General features: G+C 39.9%; 1 protein-coding gene across 4 annotated transcripts in view; it reads left to right on the top strand.

The window, feature by feature from the left end:
• Positions 1–23,333, top strand: part of LOC111870168 (1-phosphatidylinositol 3-phosphate 5-kinase) — an 83,899-nt gene that overhangs the window by 43,848 nt on the left and 16,718 nt on the right. For 3 of the 4 annotated variants that reach the window (XM_033753700.1, XM_023862236.2, XM_023862235.2), the window contains 9 exons: positions 1,610–1,791; positions 4,262–4,437; positions 5,208–5,339; positions 9,569–9,762; positions 12,530–12,655; positions 15,037–15,166; positions 15,589–15,812; positions 16,280–16,458; positions 20,177–20,305. In XM_033753700.1, coding sequence (XP_033609591.1) covers positions 1,610–1,791; positions 4,262–4,437; positions 5,208–5,339; positions 9,569–9,762; positions 12,530–12,655; positions 15,037–15,166; positions 15,589–15,812; positions 16,280–16,458; positions 20,177–20,305 — 1,472 coding nt within the window. The remainder of the gene's footprint in view (positions 1–1,609; positions 1,792–4,261; positions 4,438–5,207; positions 5,340–9,568; positions 9,763–12,529; positions 12,656–15,036; positions 15,167–15,588; positions 15,813–16,279; positions 16,459–20,176; positions 20,306–23,333) is intronic. The other variant, XM_023862237.2, reaches the window with a different exon arrangement.

A 23,333-nucleotide genomic window follows, 5' to 3' on the forward strand; every position in this document is an offset into this window, starting at 1 on the left:
TGTTATTGGAATAGTCTCGTGTTTGAGACATAATAGGTAGAGGTACTCTGTGCTTAATTAAGCTCCACACTGTGAACATATGGGAAATGGGAGGGCGGTCTTGTTTTATGGATTGTTAACCTTGGTACAAGACAGAAGTGAGAAGTCAACTTCTCAGCATGACTGTTTTATCCAAGGGAAAGAATTCCTGGTACCCACTGGATAGGAAACTGTGAGCCGCAGTTGTGGTCAAGACACAATGGAGAAGATAATAATCTCTGGGCCTGCCAGGACTCAATGCCTCAACTGAGCTACACAGTTGAAATGCTGACCAGATTACTATCAGCCCTGTCTGAAGGTTCTGGTACAGAACCTCAGTATTTGCAGGCATATGGTAGCACAGTAACTTTGGGTATGCTACAACCGTTCATCATAAGAATTCTTAGAGCATTCCTTTTTCATATAAGTTTATGTTTTTGGTTTTATTAATGCTTTTAAGCTTGAACTTCGTCTAAATGACATTTAAAAATCAATTCAATCCTGTTCAGGAAATGAATTCCATCTCCTAGTGTGAACACCAGTTGCTTAATGCTGTTCAGAGAAAAAATTACTGTTTATCCTGTGATTCATATGAAACACACAAATAACTCCTGTGGGCAGAATGCAGAATTTATGAATTTGAAAATAAGTGGCACTTGCAACAACCACTGTCCTTTCCATTGTTAATGGTACTAGGAGGAGTGAGTGGTGTTTATGTATTGCTGGTATATGGGAAATTACTTCTTGTCCTCTTCCTTCATCATTAATCTGTCAGCCGACAGGTCCACAGTCTCTTCCAAAACAGTTCCGCCACTTAATGCAATCTAGAGCTTTCTCCTTCAAATGAGAATATCCTATTCTGTCCCCAAGGTCATCCAGCATCTTCTTATGTTTTCTTCCTCGTCTTCTTGTCACTTCTATCCGCCCCTCTATCTTTCCTTCAATAACTTATTTTAGAAGGCAGTTACTGCGTAAGATATGACCAATCCAATTAGCCTTCGTTTTCTTATTTCATGTAGGATATTCCTCTGTTCACTGACTCTAAATAACGCATCTTAATTTCTCACATAATCGGTCCGACTGATCTTCTCCATCCTTCTCCAACACCACATTTCAAAGCTTTCCAGGTGTTTCTGATCTACTGTCCTACATGTCCAAGTTTCAGCCCCGTACAAAGCCATGCTCCAAAGGTAGCTTTCACTAGTTTCTTCCTCAAATTTAAGTCCAATTTGCAGGTAAAAAGATCCTTCTTCTTGCTAAATGCAGCTTTTGCCATGGCAATCCTAGATTTAATTTCACAAGTACACCTTCCATCATCTGTTAACAAGCTACCCAAATATTTAAAACATTTCACATTCTCCAGTTGTTTTTGGTCTATCTTTATTGTGACTGGGGTTGGTTGTCTCGAAATTTTCATTGCTTTTGTTTTTTCCACATTCATTTCCATGCCATAGCACCTTCCAATTTCGATTAGTCTATCAATCATGCCTTGTAGCACAGTTTCTTCCTTAGCCATTAACACAGGCTCATCACTGCTTTTCAGTCTGTTAAAGAGATGAACTTGTTTGATACAGTTTTGTTATATTCACAGGTATCACCAGTTGTGCCAATGTCAGCGGATACTTGGTCACTGTCATTTGCTAAGTACCTAGAGCTGCGTTTCCATGGTGGAATGTACCGGCGACGTGGACAGGCAGGCACTGTGTGTCCTCATTCCCTTCATCATGAACATTACCAGTACTTTGGAATGAGGAACATTGTTGCTTCCTTCAAGTATGTACAAATGTCATATCTTTGCAAGTGCCTTCTTAATATTTATTGACTATCTGTTGCATTGTCATAATGTATGTTTGCATCCTTCAGCAATCTTTATGACACATTTTTTTCAGCATAAATATTAACCACATGAGAGTCTCAAATCTGTATAGACTGAATGGTGAAAGGAAATTTCTTGATCTAAATTTCAACATTAATTTTTCCTTCTCCAACTTCAAAAACTTTCTGAAAACTTCTTTTTCTTTGTATGATGGTGTCATGTTAAATGGATTGGTATCATGTTAGCCTGAACTGTAGATGAGTCCCCCCCCCCAAACTTCCAAGCTTTCAAACGTGCAGAATGTTGTTATGCATTTTGGATACTATATAGCTAGATGCTTCTGATCCTTTTAATGTGTAACCTGCTCATAGCACAGTTTGCACTATCATGCCCAGAGAGTAATTAGCAAGAAAATGAGGGAGATGAATGTGTTTGAAGGTCAGAAGCCACCTGCTGCCATCTGGTTGCCTGAAGAGGTCCGTCAGAGTTGGACACAAAAATAGTATTTCACTGATTTACAATAGCATGGAACTGTATGCTAATGCAGGGGTCACTTAGCATAAAAATGACAGATCATGCCAAGAAGAAATATACTGGTTTGAATGAGAATAAGTTGTCAAATAGTGTCAGGTACCAGCAGTTATGACTTGTACTCTAAGTTTGTGGTGATCAGACATGCAAAAGAAATAATCAACTCCGAAGTGGCAAAATAATAGTGTCTCCTGGATGTTTATCTGAAAGTGGATACAATATGAAATGGAACTTTTGCCAGTTCTACTAGAAAATTGTCATTTGTATAAATTAAAAGCCAGAATGAAATGTAATTTTCATGCACCATCATTACTTAATAAGAAGCTGAAATTTTAAGCCCAGCTTAGGATCATGTATACAAATAACCCAGAAGAACAGGCTTTCCTTGGCAACAAATGTCTTCATTTGCCTTCACACTTCAGGGCAACAGCAACATGTGGGATACTGAATTTAAAAAGTGCTTAATATGCATCCATTTGTTGGAGCAGATGACGGATGGAAGAACTGAAATCGCTTGGAGCAGAAGATCCAGACTGTTGAGAACGCAAGAAATGCTTATGCTGGATGCTTTTAAAATCCAGTTTTGATGCCAGATTTGTGATTGTGCAATGAATACTGACCTCATGGTCATACCTCGAGGGATGACTTCATAACTACACTTTCTAGGGAATAAGATGAAAGTAAAGTTGTTCTGATGCATAATTAATAAACAGCCAGACCATGAAGACGTATGCGGAGTGGAGGTAGAGCTCCACCATTATTGACCTTTGTACTAGATGGAGGCGAATGGTCTGCTTCATGCTCTGACAGCTTCGGCTTCAGGGAAGGAGACAACACTGTTCCTATACTGTTGACTGTGTGTGTGTTGTGGGCGTTGTCTGACAATGGGTCTATGCACCACAGTGTGTTTTATAATATTTATTTTGTAAGATTTGATATTTATTTTCTTTCACATATTTGTAGGAAAGCTGTAATTGTAATTCATGAAATTACTTTCTCTATACAAACATGTCCCCTAGTATGGATTCATCCTACATTTGGAATTATCTTACATTCTGGTAAATACAGTAGCTGCTATTATCAACTACTAGTGAAAAAATTTGTCTGTCAGTGAAGAGTCTCATTCTTGTCTTGGTTTTCGAAAATTTTACAAATTCTCACCTTGATCTCATCTCTGACTGAAAAATTCTTTCTCTTGTATGCCTAATATCCTTACCTACACCTTAAAATCTAGCTGCCAGTGCCTCTAGTAGCAAGGGATTTAAGTCCAATGGCAGTGAAGGTTAACTGGGGTTCTGTGTTAATATTATAATTTGAAGTTCTTTCTCTGCTTATAAAGAATTGGAAAGGATCTGGAAGGAAAAATTTGTTACCTAATTTGAGGTAACTGTCTTATTGGTTGGTCCTTCTAATGGCGATGCATCATAACACTGTAGAAAACCAACTTCTAAGCAGTGACTGAAGTGAAGCATAGCAGAAATGCCCTACTGGCAAGGAAAGTGCTGAATGAAGAATTAATTTTTATGTTCATTGTTAAGAGGGCCTTGTCTCAGCCCAAGAAATTTGATGTTGTTTTCTCAACATAGAGTCTGGAGTTTGGTCATATGTTGTGAGATTCATTCTGGACAGTGTCACGGGAGAAGTTTTTGCTCTGGATTTCTTCAGTTTTCCTTTGCTTCTCATCATTCCACCATTGCTTCATATGCATCTATCACCACCCCCTTAGGTGTGCGATACTTTAGGCAGGCAGCACATTATCACACCCTCTTTCTTTCAGTTTGGGGCTTTGTATCATGAACATGGCAGTTGGCTGGTTACGGGTGAAGGAGGTTCATGTCTTTAATTTGTTGTTAAGAGGAGAGCAGAACAGAGCAGGCCTGTTACGTATTGTTTCAGATACACTGCCATTACGTTGTGGGAGGTCTCATTGCCACCACCCGTCATCACCACTTACTATGACCCACAGCAGCAGGCAAATGTGATTGAAGAAATCAAGTTGCTTGCATTGAAAGGCTACGAAGTTTACAGCTGCATCCTTGAAAAGCTCTGTTCATTTGGAACTGAATTGGATGGTGAGAATGAGGCATTTTTTACCGTTCTGTAAGGGAAATGTTATGGTATGAATTTCTTGTTTAGTTGATTCATTATGGTTCCTGTGACAAAGATTTTGGCAGTTCATCATAGACGGTGTGTCATAACTGATATTTCTACCATCTGTTAGCAATAAGTTGAATTATATTTTCATACATATACATATTCTATGTATAAAATTACAGATAAGATATTAACATACTTGTTGAAAGTCAAATATAGCTGAAGAGGAAGGTAGGTGGAGTTTTTTTTTTTTCTGGATATGGGATGTTATGTGAATCTTTGTGATAGGATTATTGTTAAAGAATCTGTACAGATGAACAGTGATATCTTTTCCACCACTCCATCAGAATTGTAATGGCTGCCGGCTCTAGTACAAACGAATTTTTTTGGCAGACTGTATGTCTGTGATGCTTGTTTTTCCATTCTATAAGTGGTATTGTCATAAGGGATAAGTGGTACAACTTAGAACATTTTGGGAAAGTGGGTAGTGTTATAAATTGTCATTACATTGAAAGAAGTGGTCTAGTAGAGAAAATTCTCATGCTCATCTAGATCATTGACATTTTTTCCTAATTCTCATCTTGCCTGAAGATGAAAGCCATTCTTGCACATGCCTACCGAGTATGGCTCAGAAAAATATATATTTACAGCATGTAATGAATGATTATCTTTGCCTTTTATAGGTTTAAGTGTTTTTAAGTTCCAACTCAAATGATTCGCATTCTGCTTGCTTTCATATGATTTCTAGGGATAGGATTCATGAAGCAGCAACTTCTGAAAGAGCAAGCACATTTTAAGTCATGCATTGAGGAGATTCAGTTGAAGCTTACATCGCCTACACTTGAAGCCAAAAAACTGGAAGGTCAGGTTGCCGAGAAAGGTAAGATTGTGCTGTAAAGGCAGGTGTGTGTGTTGCAATGTGGACATATTTGTATTGACAGTAAGGCACTGTGATTGGAGAGGTCTACAGAATATTCAGAATTTTTCTGTCAGTTTTGTCTAAAGTGAACTGATAAATTGAGGTAGAACTGATTGGTGATATGCTTATTGAAGAATCAAATTGAGAACGAATTTAATCATTTAAAACACAGTGGTAGCCATATATACCATCTCTGTAACATAAATGCATGCATTTGTGCACAAGTTGAATTAATGTTTCTTATGGTTCCTAGAGTGAAGAGTGTTATTTTGCTAAACATCATTAACCAAGTGGTCTTTGTAATGAAACTACAGTGTTTCCTGTGAGGTAAGAACTGAAGTTTTGTACATTATTTAGATGGACTTCAGGCTTCAGAGAGGTAGTTGTTAATCTGACATGCCACCCCACAGTGGGGCAGCAAAGAAGTGGTTACTGCAGAGGTCAGTGTAGGTCAAAGTGAAGCACAAAGGCAAGTTAAATAAAGAGCATACCATGAATGAATAGTCAGATGAATGTAACAAAACTAATAAAAATAATAACAATTGTAATACAAGTAGCAGTCCAGTGGAAGTAATAGTAATAATAATTATACAAACTGAAACCCAGAATGGAGTTGAGCAGTGCAGCTGAACAGCAGAGCAAATTCTGAAGCCAAATAGATAACAAATACATTTGGGCCGAAACACAATTTGAGCTGCACTGCAGGGAGAGACTGATTCCAAGGATGAGGTAGGAAGGGAAGGGAGTAAAGAGGGGAGGAAGGAGATGCAGAAGGAAGTAGGAGGAGGTGGAGCACAGAATGATACATTCTGTTACAAATCCATTCTTTATATTCTGGAATTCCTACAGAATTATGTTAATTGCAGAACCCTGCATACAGCCAAACTGTAGTGTTTCGGTGACTGACCTGTCAAGAGTTATCATCAAACATTTTTTTAGCTTCAGGATTTAACTTGTAATTAACAGAATTTAGTTGCCAGTGATTGGTCCTCTGTGATTTGTAATGGCAGTTAACTGTGTTTCAACTCTAATGGCTATTACAGCTGTTATGTAGTGGCAGAGAATCTTTCTGAAAACAGTGATTGCAATATGTACAACTCACTTTAACATTCAGAAACTCTGTTTTGCCAGTACCGCACCTAATGAACATAAAAGAAAACTTCCACATTTATCACTTTAATAAAATTAACAAACTAATAGAAGAGCAAAAACTTAATAAGGAGAACCATAATCAGAGTGATATGTTCAACAACATAGTAAACATTAGTACATGCCCACACATACGTCACGACACACAAGGGGTATAAATACACAACACGGTATACCTTAGACTAGTCCGACGACGAAAGTGCACTACACAATGGGACCATGACACTAAAGGTAAGACTAAAATAAGAAACTCACCTTCACATAATCTTGGATTACAGAAACACTTCATAATACCCATACTATAATTGCTGCTTCCTGTTCTACAGCCATTGATACTACATCGTGATAAACATTCTTCTTCATTTAATGAAAAGAAATTTCAAGACATAAACCGTTGGTTCTAGTTTTAACAAAAAGTGTTTATAAGTTTACTTCTAAATACTTGACTGTTTAAATAATTTAGTTATAATAACTTATAAATGTTCCAACCACTTCATGTACTTAATGTAGTTACAAGGCATAACTTTTATATATTAATGGCATTGTAATGGTGGTTTCCTAAATGTTGATCATGTCCTTCTGAAGATGGTCAACTGACCAAAACATGTTAAGGAAAGTAAAATATTGAAATAAACTTTTATAAATCAGTCACACTGGACAGTGCTACGAGTCATTTTATCCATAGTCACCCTTATATTGAAGCTGATAAAGCAGCACATGACTTTGCATCCTTTATAGCCTTGGCATACAGGCTGTCGACTAGAAAAACTAGAATTTTAGGCCAGAAATATGAAATACCTGGCCTAGATCTCTTTTGAAGCAAAAAAGAAGGCTCAGAAAATTATGGCAAGAAAGCAGGGATCCAGCATGCAGAATGGCAGTAAAGTTGGTCTCTCAGAATATCGGGAGGATGGTCCAGAAAAGAGCTCTTGAAAGATGGAGGGGGATTGGCAAACTGGGAAGTCACACCTCAAGACCTCAAGTAGTATGGCCTGTAGCAAAATCCCCCACAAAAAGGGGTGAACCAAAGGCACCATCTGCAATTCATGGTCCCCTAGGCCCCCATATTTTATCCAATTAATAAAGCCAACATAATTGCAGTCTGCCTAAACACAGTGAGGAAGGAAACTTACTAATGCAAATCAGTTTGGCTTTTGAGCAGTTTACAGTACGACATTTGTATGTATGAGGCTGCTGGATCACGTACCCTCTAATTTCAAAAGTAGTGTGTTGACGACTGCTGTGTTCTTGGATATCGAGTAAACCTTTGGCATGACATGGCACTCTTTTGACAAGTCTCGGTAAGCTAGTTGATTATTTTCTCACTGACAGATAATTTAATAGCCTTTGTAGAAGGTGAGTTTTCGATGCCAAGAAAAATAGCGGCAGGGGTTCCTCAAGGTTCCATCTTTGCCCCAATATTGTACAGTCTATATATAAAAATTACCCCTGTGGCACCTGGAACTTAACTTACTCTGTTCCTGGACAATGCCTATATTTATGCAACAGAAACACAAATGTTGAGTTCACTGCAGTGACGTCATTTTGTGGGCACTGGAAGATAGAGATCGATGAAGGTAAAACTCAGGCGATCTGTTTTTCCAGAAGACTTAGAGTCCCTGATGACGTACTACAACTAAACGGATGAGACATTTCCTTTGTAAATAATGTAACATATCCTGGTGTCACCTCACAGGAGGATGTCATGGAGGCACCCACCATATCGAAAGGAATGTAGCCAAGGCCTTGCACATGTATGTAAGGACCTAATCCTTATTTGAAAGTGTGAATTTAAATAGAGATATTAAATTTACACTCTGCAAAGCTCTGATAAGGTCCGTTATGACTTATACCTCTCCTACACGTGAAAATGGGGTGGATGCTTACCTCTTGAAACTGGAGTGCCTGCAGAACAGAATACTCTGCGCTATTGGAAATCTTGACAGGTGCACACCAGTCCACGAATTTTGTGTGCTTTCAAAATTCCTTAAATGTATGATTATGTAATTAAATTATGCAGGGCACAAGCAGAAGTAATCCTAAACCATATAAATCCAAATGTAAATGATAGCGGCCATGCATAGGAAGTATAAGAGGTTAAACTTGGGGACAGTCAGGCACATGACCGTTCAGCTGAGTAACTGCAGTTTAAGAGTACCTATAAGGCATAACCTGCTATACAAGCCTACATTCACAGGAGATCTCTGTATATCTCATGTAAATGTTACTTAGCATAGTGCAGTGACAAAGGGTGCACGGAGTCCATAGTGACCTGGACACTGTGACAGCGCAGATATACTCATGCTGATAATGCAGTGCAACAAACGTGGTGCCCCGTTTCTAAACACGTACATGTCTAGGAGATAACAAAAATCTTGGTCATGGATCTCAAAGAGACTGAAGCCAGGAATGACTCTGCTGGTAGAGGCCAGCAGCAATTTAATCAACTGCTCAGTCAGTTGGTTGTGAGTTGCAAGTGAGAGTGGCAGTTCATGGTTGGTCACGAGAAATCTCTGCAATTACTAGTGACAACAGAATAACAGTGTGGTGTAGTTGTACATTTGCAGTTATGAGTTGTTAGTGTCCAATAAATCCAGTTATCAATCCAAACCCCATGTTTAGTCACTAGTATGTGACAATGTTGTGCCCCTATGAAGGACCATTTTGTTGTTTATTCCTGACATTTTAATGAGACTGTGGATCTCTGATGAAGCTTGTTTCCATGTAAGCCATTACACCAGTGAATAGAAAGCTCACTGCCGGCCTTTACAATATCCAGGGATTGTTACTGACAATCCCTTGCATACACAACAAGCCAGTCTGTGGTGTGTGCTTTCTGGCATTCCCATATATGAACCCATTTTTGTTGAGGGCACAGACGGTTCTCAGGTTTATGTCGATATAGTTGGAATGATAAGATTAATCTGACATTTGAGATATGCTGCAGTTAATGTGGCACATTGAGGACTCTGGTGCAGCTGAGACATCTGATGGCAGATGTAGTTGTAACTTGGAATGCTGAGATTACTCTGATGTTTCAGATGTGCAGCAGTTAATGTGGCGCATTGAGGACTCCGTGGTGCAGCTGAAACATCTGATGGCAGATGTAGTTGTAACTTGGAATGCAAAGATTCAGGACCTTGTGCTGACCAGCAAGAGAGATGAGAAGCATAGGAAAAACGATGGAGGCAAGCCACCAGCTCCTACTACCAGCCACTCTCTTGAGTATGACAGGGTTCGTCTGAAAAATATCTGCTTATTTATGTATGGTTTGTTTAATGGTGCTGTCACAGGCTCACATCGTATAGCATCAAATGATGGAATAATAGTGAATTATGAAGTGGAAATGATACTGAAGGAAGCATCATTGGCCAAGAGTGGCTGAGAAATCCACAGAAAAGCTCAGCCAATCCACATGCTGAGATTTTATGTTGTGACCTCCTGAACATGAAGCAGGTCCCACTGAACCTCAATTCTTAAGTTCAAGAGGTGCTCAAAATATGAGAGAAGGATGAACTTGCACGTGTCTATAAGAGATGGTTTTCATAAAGTAGAACATAGAATTGATTTTATAAAAATGTGAACTTTAAATCATTATTTGCTTATTTATTTATGGTTTAGTTAATGATGCTGTCAAGCGGCCTTCGTAGTCTAGAGATAACGTTCCCACCTCATGACTCATGGTATGCGGGTTCAAATACCCGGCGGAGGTCGTCGAATTTTTAAGGGTGGAAAAATTCAGGGAACAAGTCCTCCGGGAGGGCCTTTAAGCTGTGTGTCCCATGTCATAACTTTACGGCACGTAAAAGAACCTCATATCCCCAAAGGGGATCACTGAGCCAAATTCCAGGACGTTTCCCACCCAACAATAGTCTCTAAGGCCTCTGATAGAAGGGGGAAGCATTATAGACCCCGCTAAGCAAGTGGCTGAACTCGCTTGCTCGGCGGGACTGATGGTACGCACCATTTATCGGTAGGGTATAGAGACTGGTAGAATATCATAGAGGGAAGCACAATAGATCAAACTGGTCGCGGTGCATGGGGAAACCCATGCTCTCTAAATAACTAACTAATGATGCTGTCAGTACTAAGTCTATAATGTCAATTGGTAGGATGAGTAGTGAATAATGAATTGGTGAGTATTTTGCCTGATTTGAGGTACTAACCTGGAATTTTCCATGAGGGACTGAGGCAGGCCATGAAACATCTCAGTGTTCAGGCTGAAATTTGAGCCAAACGCTTCCTGAATACAAGTCCAAAGCATTTCCACTTGGGCCAGCATGCTCGGTCAATATTATATTTGGATGCTGTGTTGTGTTGTGTTGTGTTGTGTTGTAATGGAGGGCCCTGAGCCAGTGTTACTCTCTTGAAGAAGGAGATGGTGAATATTATGAGGCAAGCATTTGAGAGTCCTGTGTTTTCCATATAGAGAGAGACTGGCCCTGGAGCAGTATGTTTTATATATCCTGCAACACAGCTTCAAGATTAAGATTTTGGTCTTCTGGGATGTGATGTCATATTGTCTGGTAGATATGTTCAAGTGTTTTGGATGAATCTGCTACCTTCTTCAGGGTAGAAGATCTACCAGACAACATGCTGTCACATCCAAGAATCTTTAACATTAACCACGATGAGAACCTCAAATGTCACTTGACATGAAGAAGTTTAATGAAATAATTTCCTTATGCCCTCATCCACAGGAACTTGGAACCCAGTTTTACTGCAGATTATTTTTCTTAGCACTTGTTTTCTTGGTACAAATGGAGGTTATGTTTGTCTGTCCATATGTTACATCTCAAGAAATTACTGCATGTATTTTGATGAAATTTGGTGTTTGCATGTCTACACTGAAATATTTTAAGGTAATTTAATTTTTTTTTCTGTCACTGTATTGTATAAAATACACAAGGCCGTAAATATGCTTGTTTTGTATTGGTGTGAAATGTGGTCTCACACATGAAGGGAAGAACATAATTTCAGAGTGTTTTGAAAATGGGGTGCCAAGGAGAATATTTGGACCGAAAGGGGAAGAAGTGACAGACGGTTGGAGAAAATTACAGCATGAGGAGCTTAATCATTCTCACTAAATATTGTAACGTGATAAGTAACAATAGAAGGCGTTTGGATTTGTAATCACATTTATTGGATGCTTCAACATCTCATAACTACACTGTCACACAGACTGGTGTTCTCAGTCATGGTCTTCACTGTGCTGCTTCGTAGCAGCTTCCAGCAGCGGATGTTCCCCTTCCTCTGGGCTCCCAAGCTTTCGCCAGCCTCAGCTACCAGGTTCTCACTTCTCAGAACAACTCTCAAATAACTCCCATCTCACTACTCTCCCTTAACTGACTTGTAATGGCAGCAGGTTCTCATAACCTTGGCACAAACTGCACAGGAAATACTGCTTCCAACAGTTCCTTACTGTTGCGTGATACACACCTATTACTTAGCCATGGCTGTTTCTCTGGCTCCACAGTTTTTGCTTTGAGGGAAAATGCTACAATATTGTTAGGATGATCAAACCGAGGAGAAGATGGATGGATCATGTAACATGCACAAACGAGATGAGAAATGCATACAAATTTTGTTGGAAAATGTGAAAGGAGAGTACACTTGGAGAACTTAGCTTTACTCTATGGGCATTCTTTACAGAGTATAAAACCTTGCTTGGAGGTCAAGCCTGCCTATCTGTCTGTGACTTAATGTTAGCCCCTAAACTGTTGGACAAATTTTTTTAAATGGTGAGGTGGTATTGAAGACTTGCTGAAAGTTGTTAGTCAGTTATGACTTTCAGCCATACTGACAGGTAATAAATGCACTGTACTCTTAGGTCATAAATCGATGAACAGGCCTTAAGTGTGTTTAATAAACTCAGAATGCCATTGGGAAATTGTTGTGCTGTGCTGTGGAATACACCATATAAAGTTTTCCTTAATTATACAAGATGTACCTTGAGTTTTGATACATCGAATATAATGTTATACTGGCTGTTTTGCTGACAGGTATCCAGTGGCAGTGCCCACTTTCTGGATGATATGGTAGTGGAGGTGACCCCAACAGCACAATGGGAGGACACTAGCAGCTGCTCAGAGGGTCATGAGGACACAAGCCCATCCTCTCCGGAACACGTAAGTGGTGCTTAAAGGAAATTAAGTTCTTATTTTGTAATGGTGGAATGCTGCTGTGGGCAGAGTCACGAAATGTGAGGTTCATGTATTGTCAGCATACTGAGCAGTGTTTGAACATCAGCAGAAGGTGCTGCACAGAAAAGGATCAGATGTAGATAAAAGCTTATGGAAATATGTTGGGAAATGTATGCATAGCATAACAATTCTGGTGTGTCCATCCCTTTTGTTTAATTATCTCTGAAACCACGACTTACAGAAAAAGTTCAACTAGGCATAAAGTGTGTTTTGTTTTCTTTTCAGTTTTTGTTTGAAACGTTTTTCACTTCAACAGACATTTATGCATGAATTCCATTTGAAATGTGTGTGAAAATATATATGAAGTGTCTACTGTTCTTGTTGCCCAATTGTAACAGAAATTGAAATGTGTCAGCAGTCATTAGTAAAACTTCCCAGTATAAAATTTAATGCAAAATGTGCAGGCACATACTCGTAGATGGAAGACATGGTGAAACAACTTCTCAATATAAATGCTCTAAAAAGAGACAGAATGTGTTATTTGTATTTTATCTGAATGCATTAAAAACACTATAGCTTTGTTTTCCCTTCATATTTAAATTGTTCCAGTGGCTCCTCCTCCCCAGGATCTAGTGGCAATCTGTTAAAGTGAACTTGGCTTTGTATAAGTTATGTGTGAAATGTATAGAAATTTTAAACCACAAGGTGAAGACGTGTGTGTTTCGACATGTTCCATAAGTAACAGCCGTAGCACAGTGACCGCTTGACAACGTGCCATATACCCTGCACCCTTGAGTACGGTGCACAATTCATTTTCTAAGCACATGTTGGGTCAAAGACTGTGTATAAGACAGATGCCATAATTCTCAGAGCTTATAAACAGCAGATGCAGAGGTATTAGAATTCTTCTTATTTTATGGTAAACATGTATTTCGTTCAAGGTTTTTAAAGTGAGCTAGCCCTTGATTGTTGCTGCATGACTGAAAGATTTTTCTTTACTGTAGTGTCATTTTCAGTTTCATATTGAGCACGTCTGCCTTGATGTTGAGAGCTCAGGCACTTTGCTACTACAACCAGCTACACTTGATATTCAACTTTAAGGGGTTAGGATAAAAGAAAGTGTTGAAGTATATGTGTCAAGTATAAGTATACATAAGACATAAAAAGTAAAGTTATCCTGTAATGGGCTGTGAAGGCCCATAGGGTTGTGAGACGTTCAGGGTCCCACATTATCTAGACAGTCAGCTCAAAGATGGCGGTAAGGTTGTCAGCCACGCTTTACTCCCCAGGAAAATTATTTAATTAATTCCTGGTACTCATTTCTGTTAGAGGTTGAGTTGACCCCAGGGCCATAGTGCAGCTGGAAGGATTAGGTCAATTGAAAAAATCCAATGACCTCATTGGGACTTGAACCCGCTTGTAGCATAGTGCCTCAAATACATAGTACCCTGAAATTCAGACCTGATTTTCCTTGTGTATTTGTGCTACAGTCTCGTACTTTCCAGGATCTGACACCCCATGGCTGGGAGATGGTGTTTTTCTCCTAGTACACACTTCTCTACGTGCATTAAAAGTGTATAGATATCAAGTGACTGATTGCAGGAAGTGTCCCAACATTTGGTTTCTCACTGCCTAATTGTCTCCCTATCTCTGGCGTTAGGTCCTCCAGCATCTTTAACACTAAGGCAGTTAACTCCAATTCACAGCCTTATCATTCCTTTTCTTAAGATCAATTTTAATATTATCCTTCAGTGTGTCCTCCAAATAGTTGCCTTCTAAAATATTTTCACCACCAAAATTCTGTGTACATTTCTTGCTTTTTGTAACTTCACCATTTATCCCATGTCCTCCTTTTAACTGTCTGAATACTGGAATTTAAAAAGGAAGTTAGAAAATCATATGCTCTAATGGTTTCCTGCTGAATGCCCAAGTTTAATGGGTTCTACTCCTGGTTCATATTCGGAAGGCCCTGAGTTCAAATCTTAGCCCAGAGGCAAGCTGTTCTGTATTTCATGTCCTTATTGGTGTTTTGTGATTTCTGTTAGACCCTTCCAGGAAATGCTGAGATAGTACGTTAGATGAGGCCATGACAACTTCCATCCATATTCTTTCCAAATCATTCTTCGTTAATCATGCCATCATTTGATGGTACATAGTCCGAGTTATTGATAGCGTTGTTAAATATGTTATAAAAATAAATATATTAAAAGATTTAAAAATGCAAGTAAATATATAAGAAAGAAATTTTCACAATTTGTAATTTCTGTGTAGAAACATTTAGGCATGATTATATTTTGTTGTATTCAATGGAAATTTTGTTTCCCTCTGGACAGGCATGATCTGATGATAAGCTGATTTGTTTGTAGATCAGTGGAATCACAGTTCTGGATTCCATGGAGCTGCTGGGTCCAGATGACAGTGTGAGCTCAGGTATGGCACAGGACAGCAGCCCGAGAATCCCGGCAGATAATGTCACTGTTCTGGAACCTGCCAGCAGTGAGTACTTTGCTGTGTCATGTGCACCATATAAGTAAGTGCATTGTCTGAAATGCTAATAAAAACCTACCAGGCTACACAGTGTCTTTCTGTTCACCTCCTTGAGACTCTTATATCTTAGAGGCAGCCTCTTCTGTTTAATAGGAGAAACCTGATACACCAGAAAGAAACATGATTATTAAAGAGAAGGTAAAACATTTTACCAAACTGAAAAATCAGGGATTTCTTTGGCTACTTTGCTGTAGAAGAAATGTCATTACATTACAGTGCTCTTTGAGAACAGAAAAAAAAAAGCTTTGTGTGAGTGACTGTTGAAAGTACACAGCCAGTAAGATGTGTATTGCTGTGTGTGCTGTTCATCTGTGAAGAAGAAGAATTTCAAATGCCTGCGGAATTCTGTGATTTTCCCCCTCCCATTGCAGACCAAGCTGAAACATGTGATCTGAATCCAGAGATCGTACAAGTGTCCCAGAGCCGAACTGCTGTGCCTGGCTCACCTCGTGGGCACGTGAGGTCTTATTCTGATGTAACGCCAACTGTGGCCGATGAACACGATTCGAGACAAGCCCAGCCCACAGACAAGAAGACTGTTAAGGCCATCCTGTCACACCTCCTGCCAACAACCACTGCTATGGCACCCATACAAGTAGGTCTCCATTTGAGAATGTGTATCTTCTCTGCTAAGAGGAAGTTTAGTACTTCACTGCCTGAAGACACTTGTGAGACAATTTTGACACTGAAATGAAACTTCTGTATGTTCTCATTGTTCAGAAGGATAATTTATTTTGCCAAGATGACATAATGAGGGCTGATTAGTATGTCCATTTTTAGAACAGAACTGTGTGCCACAGATTGCACTGTGACTTCGTAACCCACAAATATGAGATGCTTAAAAGGGCTGAAAGTCAAAAGTTCGACATTTCAATGGTTGAAGGTTTTACAAGCCACATAAATACTTGACTAGGAAACAGTACATAGATCACATGTTTCTAATAAAATCTGGATTCTAATGTCATGTTACATATGTGTTAAGGTAACATAATTTTGGTTTTATAAATCTGGTAAGCATGATGTTAGGATAAAGGAGCCAGTGATTTGTGTTGCTATTGGCAGAGTCCACTGAGCCCACAGGAGCACCATTTGGCCTTGACTGGCTGTTCCGTTCCAGTTGTTGTGTATGAAAATGAGCCGTCATCAATCATTGCTTATGCTCTGAGCTCTCCAGAGTATCAGCGTAGTTTGGATGATATGCTTGCTAGGAGACTCACTGCTAATGAACAGGCAACACCCAGGTACGTTCTGTTTAACCATCATTTTAGAATTTAGAAAAGACGTGTATAATGTACATTTTTATCTATATATTCTGTCGTTCAGGCAACTTCTTTGAACATTGTTTTTGTGTTGTTTGGGTCAGTGGATGAGAAGTCTGCAGTCGCTTCTTTCTTCCCATATTTTTTCCTTTCAGTTATGTGAGAATCCTGTCCCCTTTTCTTGATGTTTTTCCACTATCTTCTGGAGTATCCTGTATGCCTCTTTGTATGATGTTCTTCGAGGAATAAACTGCCTCAGTTGCACCTTACTTTACTGATTCCAATAAGTGGCCTATGGAAATGCTGAGTGTTCCAGTCATATCTAGAACAGGACAGGATGCCATCCTAATGCTGTCATGGGCTTGTGGCATCTTATAAAGCAGAATATGCCTGCGTGTAAAATAATGCAGGACTGATTCTCCATCCTCATGAGGGTAATGCAGAAGTGTAGCCACTGCTCTGAACCCAGAGGGCTCATTCATGAATCTTGATTCCCCGTAGTGCACGCTGACTGACAGAGGCCTTGTTACATGGGTTGTAGCTCCAAAAGCTGGCTGAAGAAGCAGTGTGTACACACATAAGTACAGTATTGTAACTATGAGCAGGATAACTGAATCTAGTCTAACCTACGGCAAAAGAAAGTAAAGTTGTCCGTAACTAATTAGGAACTACACCATGAAGTATGGGGGAGTGGAGGCCACGCCATAGCTCAAGCGGTTAGTCGCTGGCTTCCCACTGTGGCGGCCCGTGTTCGATCCCGGGTCTGGTTAAGTGGGATTTGTGGTGGACAAAGTGGCACTGGGGTGGGTTTTCTCTGAGTACTTCAGTTTCCCCTGCCAATCTTCATTCCACCAAATACTCCATCGTCATAATCACCCGTGGCAGGCTACAATAGGCCGATCAGTGGCTGCCGTGCCGAGTGCACCCACTTGGACTCCACCCCCCACCAGCGAAATTGGGGAGTGGATGTATAGATCCACATTTTCTTGACCTTGGCGCTGGCTCAAGGTGAGTGGTCAGCTTCACACCTGGAGAAAGAGCCCCTGGTACCCATTGGATAGGAGGTTGGGTGGATCCCAGAGCCAGCCTGAACAACATGGAGAAAAGAAAATTCTTGATCCTACTAGGACGTGAACTCTGCCCCTCGGTAATCCCGCCAATAGCCAGTTGCTATACTGACTATGCTGTCCTGGCTCCTGTCTAACCTTACATAACATAAGGCAGTATTCAACACAATCAGATCTGCTGATATATAGGGCATCTCCTCAGATATTGGGTATAGTGGACATGAGTTCAACCACTACGACAATATTTATAAAAGACTGATGACACCTTAGCATCCTACCAGTAGGTTGCATCAACTATTGGATGTTATACCATTGTCCCAGTGGAGTTTCAGTGTGTTACCTCCATAGAGCCTGCTGGAAGACAGCCTAACCACTTTAACTATGATAACTTTGCGTAAAGCAAAACAAGTATGTATAACCCACATACTTGTTTATCCATAGGCTTATATCTCACACATGTGGACAGTATAGATTGCTTTGATTTCTTTTTTAATGGTATGTTTTCAATTTTCATGGTGCCTTTAACACTGCATAGCTGTGCTGTACGATGTTGTTGGCTCACTATTGCTCGTTGATAGGGGATACCTGTATATGACAGGAATGGGAGAACACTGCACAGTGGCTCTGTAATCTACAGATTTATTAAATATTCAGTCATGCTTATTGTTAGTTCACTGCCCTGACAGTCTGATGATGGTATCTTGATGCTGAAACATGTAATCCTTTCCCTGTCATTACAGCGTATTCTTCACTTGGCTTGTTTACAGAATATTCAGCAAGCAGCTTCCTGTCTCTCCTTGTCTAATTCTACAATCAACTGTTTATTTACACTGCTTTTATTTTAGTTCTGTCAGTGATTCCAGATGGCAGGAGTGGCTCTTAATGTTGGCATAAATAATAAACAGAACTCCAATATTCTGGTACATTTTTGCAATGTGGAAATGTTAAATATACCTTGTGTCGATGTTGGTGGGAAAAAGAATAGTGATTGTTCATGTCTGATGGCAGGCTGTGAGATAAGTGCTGTTGAACCTTCCAGAGAATTAATTTATAAAGGAACAGTAGAAAGTTTCACGATGACCTTCAGGGCTTTAAGTCAGGTGAGGGCTGCTCACATTTTCTGTAGCTTCTCTTTAATTGCTGGGTTTCTGATTGCACAAGTTTATAATGAGGGTTGTGAGAACTGAGAGCTTTGTACTTCTGCAAACCATGCACAGTTGTCTTATTTCTATGTTGAATTCATGCAGTACTAACTTTATTTTGTCACTGTTACGTGTCCCTTGTCCGGTCTTGTTATTGTACCAGCATGAAGTCCATTGGCATTTCAGTGGGAAAATGTTGCAAATATCAACATCATAATTAGATTTTGAGCATAAAATATTTTGAGAAAGCAATTTCTCTGCATGTATACATTTTTTGCCCATAGAAACAGACCTCACTAAAAACACTTAATGTCATTAACTTGAAAATTCCTGGAGAGAGAGGTCCATTTATTCAGCATGTACAAAACTTGATATAATAACGTTATACAGTAACTGATGCTGCTACGAAATGTTTTAATCAAAGTCAGATTCAGCAGTACTGACTAGAGCTTAGCTTATAGTGTCATTTACTGCTTCCATCTTCTCTGTTTGAAACTACTTCCTAACATACATAAGAAGAGAATGGCCTTTTATGTATCAGGATGAGTGCTGTTTAATTTTGGCTGTGTAGGAAACTTAGCTAAGACGACTCTCACAGACTTACTCGAACTTCCCAGAGGCTGTTATGTCCATTTTGCTGAAAGATTCATTTGTGAGAGATCAAGTATGGCGAGTTTAATGTTGAGAGTAAAGTTTAGAACTGTGGTTATTATACAAACTAAACCACAAGGTAAGGGTCGGTTAGTATGTCATATGATTTTTGCAGTAAACACTGATTAATTTCCTAAACAGCATTAACCAATTGACTTTTAATGGAGATGCGGGCATTTTCTCCAAGGAAGTGTTGAGTTTTTGAAACATTGTTTGGATGAACTTAAAACTTCAATATGTTAGTTCCCTGGTAATTTATAGTCAGTTTGTACAGAGAGGTACGATACCTGATCTCTCTGTCTTACTCGCCCCATTTTCTGGTCCAGAGCAGAGGCCATCACAAAGTAATGTACAGTGCCACTTATAACCTTAGAAACACTCTGTGAGACTTGATGTTCTCACATGAATGTTAAGATTACAGTCTTCTTGAATGTGGCACCCTGTAGTCTGGTAGGCACTTGGATGTTCCCCGAACACATTGGTGCCTCTCACATACCAGACTAAATGGTCCCCATCCCGGAAGACTAATCATAATGGCAACTTGAATTGGGGTTTCACTGTACTTAAATCATGGTAGTAATTATGGCATAAAGTGTGACAGACTGAATTATGTCAGAAAAGAATTGCATTTAAATATTGACTTGGAAGGGCAAGGCTGTTGCTGAACGGTGGGAACACTGGTCGTACATTGTAAATGACAGTATCTCTTTCTGATGATTCTTGTACCGGTGAATGTTCTATAATTTTGAGGGGTGAGAAATTATTTGATTATGTAGTGATAATCGTTTTGGGGAATAATTATTTTAAGTTGTAACTAGAGTAGTAATTGTTTGTGGGCAGCCCGGTGCGCAAGAGGAGGTCAGGCCTGTCTCAGACTGATCGAGAGGTCAGTAGCTGTGCGGAGCCAGTGCAGTTTTCTGAATCTCGTTCAGGGGTTTTGTCATTCCTTCGAGGTTCCAGCACTCCGAAGTAAGTTTCAAAGAACTACTATAAGTGTGTGGTCAGTAGAACTCTTGTTCCCTTTTTGTAGCTCTCAATCCTGTTGCAATGGCTTACATCACAGACTTGCTGTACAGAGACATTACTCTTATCTAGTTAAATTAAAGTTATCCCTATAACAGGTCATGGAGGCCCATAGGGTTGTGAGATATTGAGGCTCCCACGCTGTTTAGACAATTGGCTCACATATAAAAATGCCTTTTATATCTGTTTCCCAACAAAGACCTAGTAGAAGACACCGAGAAATGTTATGAGATTGACTCTGTAATTTTGCCAGTACACGCAGTAACTATGGCTGTTAGAGCAGTATGCAAGTATTGTGGTAGAGTTGTTGGGTATGAAGAGAGTCGACATTCCTGAGTCCTTTAATTTCATGAGTAAATTTGAGGTTCTTACAGCAGTTTTTATGGAGAATGTTTATCTTCTGTAATGTAATGCTGTATAGTCCATTGAAACTCGACTGACATTTCTGGGGAACATATCACCTCCATCTTCAAGGTTGAATAAAATGAACAAGATACCAGCATGAAAGCAGGTGGCCAGCCTGAAGATGGAGGTGATATGTTCCCCAGAAACGTCGGTTGAGTTTCAACGGACTACATGGCATTATATCCCAGAAGATAGTACTCTGTGTGAGTAAACTTTAATGTCTTAATTAGAGTGTTAGTTCATCTTTAAGGTTTTCTGGACTGTATTCTGTTACATTAACAAGGAAAGAGCCATATACAGAGTAAAGAACAGGTAACTGCTCCTTTGTTCTGTATAGTTCTGTATCCCCATAGTCTTTATAAATAATTGATTTTGATTTTGACACATTTTTTCAAAGAGATTGGACAAATTTTCGTTTTCAAAGACTGCATCGTACAAATCCTTATTGTATATGTTGTGTGCAGTAACATACTCCTTGCTGCTTGCTTCTTACTGGTTGCTTGCTTGGCTTACTCTTGAACCCTGAAGATGGAGGCAGTATGTTTCTTCGAAACGTTTGTGAATTTCTACCAAATTACACAGCCTCACATCACAGAAGGTAGCATGCTTCAAACTGTTTATTGTCTTGGATTTGTGAAGGGGAACAATGTTGCTGCCACACATTTTTCGAGGCCATGTGACTGCAGGGTCATGTTTTTGATTGCACTTCATCTGACTGACTAATATCGAACCTAAATTTCTTAAAGACTTAGTTTTGAGAAATGTTGAAACTTTCATTAATAATATCTTAATTTTATTCACCCTTAATTATGCCAGTTTAAGGCCCCCCATACACACACAGTTTGGCCTTCTGATCGACCTTACAGACAAAACTGAGACAGTTTACCCCTTCCTTTCCTCCTCACCATATATGCGCAGATAAAGCGGCAGGCTTCATGCCACAATCACGGTCTTCCAGCCTATAATGTTGAGTCACACATGTCACATGCTACGGTCCTGCAGGCAGAATTGACGGACTGACAGGTTCCCACAGGCCAACAGTCCAAACGATTGGCTGGCCGGCCGCACCACACACGTCAGTTTTGCCTTTCAGTCTTCAACTGTGCAGGCCGAACTGGAGGCCAAACTGTGTGTGTATGGGGGCCCTTACCTTTTCTATGCATTATGTGCACAGGGCAAACACATTGTGGGATGTCGATGGTCTAATAGACAACCACGTAAAAAGTTTGCGGGCCCTGAAAAGGGCTGTTTGTTCGGCCGTGCTTGCGCTAGTAGCGTTTGCTGCTTTGTAGCAGACCAGGTCTTTATGGCCATTCAGCTGGTCTGGCTGGCCGGTGATGTGGTGCTGCTTGTGCTGGTAGGAACAGCTGCCTATGGTGTGGAAGATGACAGAGCCGTTGTCTCGGCGCGATTGCTGGGGAGCTGTTGCTGCTTCATGACGTCAGAGTAGCTGTGTTAGCTGTCTTTGTCGTAGCGAGGACGATTGAAGAACTGATGATAGCGACTTTTGAGCTCTGCCTTTTATATCATGCTTGTTGGGCAGAGCTAAAGTTGCAGTTGCGATTGTGAGCACTGATTGGCTAGTGCATGTGATGATCTACAGATGGGCTGGACATCGAGTGCTGTATAAATATGAATGCTGGCCACAATGTGACATTGACTTGGCTTGAGCAGAAGTTGAATGCTGTCAGACAGACGAAGCTTCGTGTTAGTATGTGGGGATTCCCACAACATTTAGAGGAGATTTGATGTTGTCATGTCAGTGAATATGAAGATTACAGGCTTTTGGGATGTGGTGCATTGTAGTGTGATAGGTATGTAGGTAGCTTAGCTAGTCCTGAAGATGCAGGCAGTTGGTGCCTGTGAAGCACTGATACTTGTGTATCATAATGCACAGTGTCACATCCCAGAATCACATGGAGGGGGGGGCATGTCCATGTGTCTGTGTACATGTTTAATCTCCAAACTCAATGAAGAGTTCTGTCATCTGGGATATAACATCATGTAGTGCGGTGAAAATCAGCTGACATTTCAGAGGAACATACTCGTATTGCCTCTGTCTTCAGGGACATAGGGTAAGGTAAGAGACTGAGAATTGTGGGTTGACTTTCACCAGTCTACATGGCATTATATCCCAGAATAATTCTTCATGGTCACTGCTATGAGAACCTCAAATTCTATAGAGTCAATGGAATTTGATGTTGGCAGGGCTACAAAAAGTTGTCAGTTTTTTGTCATATGTCGCGTGTTACACACTATATTTAAGAGTAAAGTGAATTGTTCCATTAAAGTTGTTTGGTTTTACCTCAAGCACTCACAGACATGAATTTGATGGTAATAGGAGGAAGAATGCAAAGTTGCTTCTATATCTCCATGAATTCTCTCATTTCAGCTCATGATCCTTAAATTTATCAGTTCATTTCTTTCCTCCTTGTGTTTTCCTAGGAGATGTCTTATTATATGCCATTTACATCTCACTGGTTCATATTTAGGTCTATGTAACATTTAGGCCACACTGTTACTAGTAGACCACAGAACATGAAAATTTGTTTGTTGAAGTGAAGGTTTA

This window comes from Cryptotermes secundus, unplaced genomic scaffold (assembly GCF_002891405.2).
Source record: "Cryptotermes secundus unplaced genomic scaffold, Csec_1.0 scaffold734, whole genome shotgun sequence".
Classification (NCBI taxonomy): domain Eukaryota; kingdom Metazoa; phylum Arthropoda; class Insecta; order Blattodea; family Kalotermitidae; genus Cryptotermes; species Cryptotermes secundus.